The 7,500-nt window shown below is 52.4% G+C and overlaps 1 protein-coding gene across 2 annotated transcripts in view; it reads right to left on the reverse strand.

The window, feature by feature from the left end:
* The window catches only part of Evi5 (ecotropic viral integration site 5), an 84,437-nt gene that overhangs the window by 59,484 nt on the left and 17,453 nt on the right, over positions 1-7,500 (reverse strand). The window contains exon 1 of one of the 2 annotated variants that reach the window (XM_070127841.1): positions 1,390-1,849. The exons of the other annotated variant lie outside the window; for it this stretch is intronic. Within the exon in view, the coding sequence (XP_069983942.1) occupies positions 1,390-1,454 (65 nt within the window). The 5' untranslated portion in view covers positions 1,455-1,849. Of the gene's footprint in view, positions 1-1,389; positions 1,850-7,500 lie in introns of those variants that run through there. 2 annotated transcript variants of the gene reach the window in all.

A 7,500-nucleotide genomic window follows, 5' to 3' on the forward strand; every position in this document is an offset into this window, starting at 1 on the left:
CAGAATGGGGCAGGGGGGAGGGGGGAGAGAATGGGACAGGGGGGGGAGAATGGGGCAAGGGGAGAGGGGGTGGGGAGAGAATGGGGCAGGGGAGGAAGGGGATAGAATGGGGCAGGGTGGAGGGGGGAGAGAATGGGGCAAGGGGAGGGGGGGTGGGGAAAGAATGGGGCAAGGGGAGAACGGGTGGGGAGAGAATGGGGCAAGGGGGGAGGGGGAAGGGAGAAAATGGGGCAGGGGGGAGAGAATGGGGAAGGGGTGGGGAGAATGGGGCAAGGGGGGGAGGGGGAAGGGGATAGAATGGGGTAGGGGGGGAGGAGAGAGAATGGGGCAGGAGGGGGGGAGAATGTGGCAAGGGGGGGGAAGGGGAGAGAATGGGCCAGAGGGGGGAGGGCGAATGAGAGAGAATGGAAAAGAGGGAATGGGGGTTGGGAGAGATTGGGACAAGGGGGGAGGGAGTTGGGAGAGAATGGAGCAAGGGGGGAAGGGGAAAAGTTGGGGCAGGGGGGAAGGGGAGATAATAGGACAGGGTGAGGGGGGAGCGGGGAGATGGGAGAAGGGAAGGGGGAGGGAGAGTGGAAAAGAGTGGAGAAGAGGGAATGAAGAATGGGGAAGGGGGAGCGGGAAAGGAAAATGGAAATAAGAATAGAAGAGCGATAAGGATAAGGAGGAAGAGTTGGGAAGAGTGAAGGAGAAGGGGAAAGTATTAAAGAGCGAGGATGACGGCGAGGAAGATGATAATAATGAAAAGGAGGAGGGCTGAGAAAAGAGACAAGCAAGGAAATTAGAAGAGAAAGACGAAGAAAGAGACGAGAAGGATGGCGTCGAAAGCAGCAAGGGAACGAGAGGGAAAGTAGTGAAAAAGGTCGAGTGAAAATGACTGAAAATGCATATACGTGCAAGAAGCCAAAATAATCCAATTTGCATACATACTGGCTTCTTTTTTCACCGTACCCTTTCTCCTTACACAACCAAGACAGAGGAACAGACAGGCAACTGTACCAGGAAATCCCCCTACCCCTCCACCTCCCCCTCCTCCTCCCGTTACCCCACGCCCACAACCACTACCAAGCCAAGGGGGCGATGGGATGGGCGGGATGGGGGAAGGGGGGGCGACAGAATGGGAGGGGGGAGAAGGGGGCGATAGGATTGGCGGGTGGGTGAAGGGGGGCGATAGGATAGGCGGGTTGGGGAAGGGGGCGATAGGATAGGCAACCTCCCTCCCTCCCTCCCTCCCTCCCTCCCTCTCCCTCTCTCTCTCTCTCTCTCTCTCTCTCTCTCTCTCTCTCTCTCTCTCTCTCTCTCTCTCTCTCTCTCTCTCTCTCTCTCTCTCTCTCTCTCTCTCTCTCTCTCTCTCTCTCTCTCTCTCCCTTTCCCCTTCAGGATACTCACGTGTCAAGGGATGAATCCGTGATGAAAATCTTGACGCTGCTCCCTGCCAGTTGCTCCAGCGCCATGGTGCCGAACGTGCGCTCCCTCTCGCCTCCTTGCTTTCCTCCTCTTCTATTTTTCTGTTTGTTTCTCTTTCCTCCTTTTGTTCTATTTGTCTCTCTTTTTCCTCCTCCTCGTAATCAGTCTCCTATTCTTTTTCCACCTCCTCGTATTCTCTCTCTTTCTCCCGCTCTCCCTCTTCCTCTCTCTTTCTCACCCTCCTTCTTCCTATCTCAGTCTTCGCGATCTTCGTCTCTCCTCCGATGAGATATTCCCTCTCTCTCTATCTCTCTCTCTCTCTCCCGCACGGTGCCTCCGCGCTCACATTTTCACGCGAAAGAACGACCTGCACTTTTCCGCACTTTCCAGAGTCCCGAGGGAGATGCCACTGACGCCGAACGCTTCCGCTGTCACCAGGGGCACTGCGCCCGCATAAATATGTAAAAGAGGTGGACACAAACATAAATAAGCTTATAAGTGAGAAAGCAGGCGAGGGGGAAAATACCTATGTAAATATTGATAAATAAAGAGCGTTCAAAGTAAATAATCAAATAAAGAACCCCCCCAAATAAATTGCTGTATAAATAAACAGTAAATCTCGCCAGCGGGAGGGAAGGCGGCGGCGGCGCGCCATATACCAAGGAGCAAAATAAGATGCAGGAGGCGCAGCAATATAAATTCCTGAAAGTGGGAAATTCCGGCGCCGGGAATTCCTCTCCCACCGATTCCCGATCCCGGAAAGAATGGAACCGGGTCATTCCTCCGACGGTAATCACCCACCCCCCCGCCCCTCCCCACACACACCCCACTCCCCAAGCGCGAGAGAATACGGCTCGTCGGATGGCAAAACAAAGCTATAAATCTATACCATTATAAAACTGACCAAGCATGAAAAATACAACGATAACACCTGCATATGCTAAAGCTTTTTCTGAAAAGCTCGGATTAAAAGTTGAGCTTAGTCTATCTTCCGCTCCCGCTCATATTTTTAACGCCGTCCACACAATACAAACTAAGCGTGAACGGCAGGCGTGTTCTCGCAATTTTACAGGCAAGCAACAAACAAGCGAACCTATCACATTCTCTTTGAACACAAGATCAAAACGGTACAAAGGAAGTTCAAGTAGAAAAAAAGCTATTCCAATCAGTAACACAGCACCCTGCATTATCCAAGGGACCCTACCTGACAGCCCGCACCACCTCCTGGACTGTACCAGGTACCTGACCCAGCCTAACCCTAGCAGCAGCACGGGGCAGCGGAAGTGGCCATTTTCTACCACAGTGAGCCATTCCGACCTCAAAAAGCACGCCACAAATTTCCCCTCCCGAGGCGGCGCTGGGGGAGGCGGCGCCGACGCAATCAGCTCCTTCTGCTAATGGTGCCAAGGAGCAGCCTGCTGGACGGGCCTCCCTGGACCACCTCCTATTATCCTAATTTATGTATTCACGGGCGTTACCGTTTTGTACACAAGATATTTTCTATGTGCAAGTCCCAGTCTTCAGGCGGAAGCACCTGACGACACTATAGAACACCTGCTAATCTAATCGAAAATAGCATTATTCTGTTCCTAAACATCATCTCCCTATGTACCTATTAGAGCTAAATCCGAGAAATTCCGCTCATCTCCTTTCCACCCACACCCTTATCCCCTTCTCCTCGCTCACCCCCACTGAACGCTCCCCTCACTCCCCTCTTGCTCCTCCTCTTGTCCCCTTTACTCTCCCCCGTCCGAGCAGTGCAACCCCCCCCCCCTTCCTCGTTTTCCTCGTCTGACCCGAACCCCGAGAGCGCCTGGACCATATTGGTTGAGAGGCCTTTTATATCTTTAACATTAGCAAACCACAAAGGGTTAGTAGCGATCGTAACAATAACTGTAAACAAAGGGGAGGGAAAGGGAGAGGGCCATTTCGAAGGGACGGGACGAGGAAAAGGGAAATGGGAGGTTATCCACACAAACGGCAAAGGAGATTCTTAGGAAAATAGGATAAATGCTGGAGACGGTTATCTCAAGTCATTTCTCGCATAAGAAACTCAAAGTCGAGGAAGAGATCTCTACTTTAGATGAAAATCATAAATCATTCATAACCATATTCAAAAATCCATTTAAAGGTAGACAATTTGGATGCGTGGACACGATCGGAAAAGAGGCTTTCATATTCATATTCCAGACCCATCGGTAGCATATTCGACACTTGCCTAAAGGGGAAACTTCGATATTCCTGGCGCAACACGAAGAACACACTCCAATATTCACAGTATCACTTGCTAAAAGGCCTCTATTTCAAGTGACTTCATATAAGACTTCATAATGTTAGAAAAAATATTAGAATAGACTTCTGCGTTCCGAGGGGGGGGGGGAGCTTTAGAAACAGCTTGCTCTTTATTGCAGGCATAATCGGAAGAGAAACTTTCTATTCTAGGCGAACCCTACGGGTTAGGACCCTCGCATTCCCTCCTAGACACGATGGGAAACTACTGAAGCTAACGCAGGAGGAGTCATCAATATTGCAAAGGAGTAGCAAGGCGAAGGAGTACCAAGGAGGGCAAGCGTCAGCCTCGTTGGCTGGCTGAGGAACGGACGGCCAAATTCAGGGACGCGACTCAAGGTGTGACGTAATTTAAGAAAGACATCCGGACTCCGCGAGTGCCATGGGCCATAAACCGGCTCGCGAGTGCCCATGTTCCCGCGGGCGTTTTGTACCTCGTCTCTCAAACTCCAGAAGGAAAAAAATCGGGGACAAACTTTCCTTATGATCTCTTCCAAACTTGTCTTTTATTTCTGCCTGTCTGATCCTCGCAGCTGCTGCTGTCATTTCAGCACGCACTGTAAAAAAAGAAGAAAACCGAAAAGAAAACAAATGCATTTTTCATGCGACGCCATTTTACGACTGGAGTTTAACGGGCCTGAAGATGATTCTGGACACAGTTAAAAAAAAGCGCAGTCTCACTTCCTCAAATTAAACTCCCGGTACTCTCAAGGTTATTGTATTGTTTTTTTTCCCCCTTCTACATTCACGGGCAACCGATCTACTTTCCGTCGTCCAATACCACTTCTTGTATGGACTTCCAGCGACCTCGGGTTTCGCACAAATTAATTTCTCCTTCGTGGAAAACCTGAGTTCTTCTGGCGACGGACGCTCTCAGGACCTCAAGGTGATGCTAACCCCCACTCCGGCCTCCACTCCGACCCCGACTCCGGCCCCCACTCCGGCCCCCCCTTTTTCAACGCACACGTGTACACATGAGTTCAGGGTTAGGTGCACACTTGTATGGGTGGGAGAGCTATAAAGAAATAAAACACAGGCGGAGAACTGGACTGAATGAACAAGATAAGAAGAAAGGAGATGAAAATAGGAAAATATAAGTGGAGAGGAAAGGAAAGTACAGGACAGGAGAGGAGAAGATAAGATAGAGGGGAGGTGAGAGGGGAGATAGGAGAGGAGAGGAGAGAAGAAAAAATACGAGTAGAGGAGAGAAGTAGAGGGGAGGGGAGGGGAAAGGAGAAGACAAGAGAGGAGAAAAAATACGAGTAGAGGGGAGGGGAGAAGAGAGGAGAGGAGAAGAAAAGATACGAGTAGAGGGATTGGGAGGGGAGAAGAGAAGAGAAGAGAGGAGAAGTAGAGGGGAGGGGAGAGGGGAGAGAGGAGAAGAGAAGAGGAGAGAACTCCAAGTCAAATCAATTTACCAGATGAGAAGACCACGAGGTTCATCCCAGGTAATTTCAACCATAAAAGTTACAGCCATCAAAAAGGCGGTAAAAACGGGGAGGGGGAGATTATTTAAATTTGCGGTCAGTGTAACGGGCGTGCTTCTAGACTGAACCAAATGGCAGCAGACATATCAATGCAGTCCACACCTAACCATCTGACTTCGCTTCTCTCCTTGAAACTCCTTTTCCCTCCATTTTATTGCTGTTGTTTTTTTTCAACACTGATTAATCAAAAAATAGGGGGAGGGGGATGGGGGGGCGGACTATACGAAAACAAGGACGTCGTCATTATCGGTGGAACAGAAGTCGTTAAAGCGAGGTCGACCAGGTGCGTGAACGACACATGCACGTACGTTCCAGCAACTTTCACACTCACGCACACACACGTTCGACTCCATCCCGGTAGCCTCTCACCACACCCTCACGCCCACTCCCTCCCATGCTCATAGACACACAGCTGGCTTCGTCTCAACCAAAGGCCTTTACTACCTCCCCACCCCCCCTCCACTGACTCACCCCTAAACCACCGTCGTCACAGTCTCGCGACTCCGACATCCTCTCCGTCCGTCCCTCCGTCTGGCTAACGGACTCCGCCACGGCACGACCTCGCCCTCCCGCCCTCCTGCCGCCCGACATTCGATGCAGCAGAAGCTCCTCCGTTCCCTTGGCACTCCAGCTTACTGAGCCTCGCCTCCCTCGCGCAGTGCCATTCAACTCTTCCGATCATTCAGCGAGCCCGATTGTTTCCCCGACGCTCCCCGCCGCGATTCAGGCGATCCCCGTTACACCTCAAGGACCACTCTTCCCCCCCCCCTTCCTATTGGCCCCTCACCCCACCAGCCCCTCCACGCCTCCTTAATCCTCGCTGACCACTTGACCCAATCCACCTCCAAGTGGCGTGGGCTGCGTGCTTCTTAGAACATCACACGCAAGGTCTTTCGACATGACAAAACAAACAAAGGGAAAGTACCACCCCTAAGTCCTCCTCTTCGTTCTCCTCCTCCTCCAGTTCTCCCTCTAACAACCCCCTCTCGTCCGACGGCATGCACCCCTCCCCTCCCCTCCCTCCAAAGGCACTCTTGTATTGCTTCTTGGATCACCCTGCCTGGTGTCGCCGTAACACTATTCCACCTTCCATTTACCCTGGCGACAGTAAGGCTCTATTAGCCGGGAGGCCGGAGGGAAGGGAAATGGGCCAACAGCCGCAGGGGAGGAAGGTGTAGCTGGGCCTCCGCCGGAGTCCACCTTCGATGCGTTTCGACACCCTCGTTTGCGAGATATGAAAGACGTTTTCATTTTCTCTTGCGACACCATGGTTCCGCATGAGCACCTCGCTGGCACCGTGCCACCGCCGCCCTGGCTCGAACGCAGAGGGCCCTGCAGTAACGCCTTCATCCCCCCGCTCTCGTATAATTCAAATAACATTTTCAATAAAAATTCCTTCCGCCAAGAACACGATCGTCGCACCCCGTCCCCAACCAGCACAGTAAGACCTGCACAGCGCTCACAGATATTCCAGCTGTTCACTAGCTCTCCGCCGTACATGTAACCCCACAACTTCCACCGCCCCCATGCCCTATTCCCCCTCTTCCCAGCCCACCAACCCCTTTCACCGCCAATAGGAGACCCCGTCCCCTCTCTCTCAAGCCCCGCAGCGCACACACACACGCACTCCAGGAACCTTCTTGACGCCACCTCGTGAATTCGCAGACTGGCGAGGCGGCCGACCAACGTTGCTGCGATGGGCCTCGCACGTCACGCTGGACCAGTTGCCATATACACACTTACACACTTACTCGGCAAGGGGGGGAAGGGGAAGGTGAAGCGAGCGGGGGAGGGGAGGGAGGGGAGCGGAGGAATGAGGATTGGAGGGGAGGGGAGGGGAGGGGAGTGAGAAGGTGCATTGGGAGAGCGCAGGAAGAAGCATCCAGCAAAAAGGGCTTACGACCACGTTGCAACGCCATTTCAGAGCAAAATACGATGTGGGGAAGATGATCATAGTAATAATAAAACTCACAGTAAAAAAAACAAGCATTAAAACCTCTTCACTAATGCACGGGAAGAGAAATTCCGACACACTCACGCCCGGGGGGAAATCGGTGGGAGAAAATTCTTGTAACGGCCTCCGAAGGCTAGAGAGGAGGGGGAGGGGAAGATAAGGGGGGGGGGTGGAGGCGCAGTGACTCACTATACAACATCGAACTCAAATAAGATCCCCCCACATCAACATACACACTTCCACCCCCTTCCCCACACGTCGGCGGTAGGTTCTGAAGCATAATAAAATCATTCACGGTTCCACCTTTGGCTGCCGCTACGGACACTTCCGGCGGAAATGTCCTTGGGGACCGGGGGAGCCTCT

Source organism: Penaeus vannamei, chromosome 12, assembly GCF_042767895.1.
Source record: "Penaeus vannamei isolate JL-2024 chromosome 12, ASM4276789v1, whole genome shotgun sequence".
Classification (NCBI taxonomy): domain Eukaryota; kingdom Metazoa; phylum Arthropoda; class Malacostraca; order Decapoda; family Penaeidae; genus Penaeus; species Penaeus vannamei.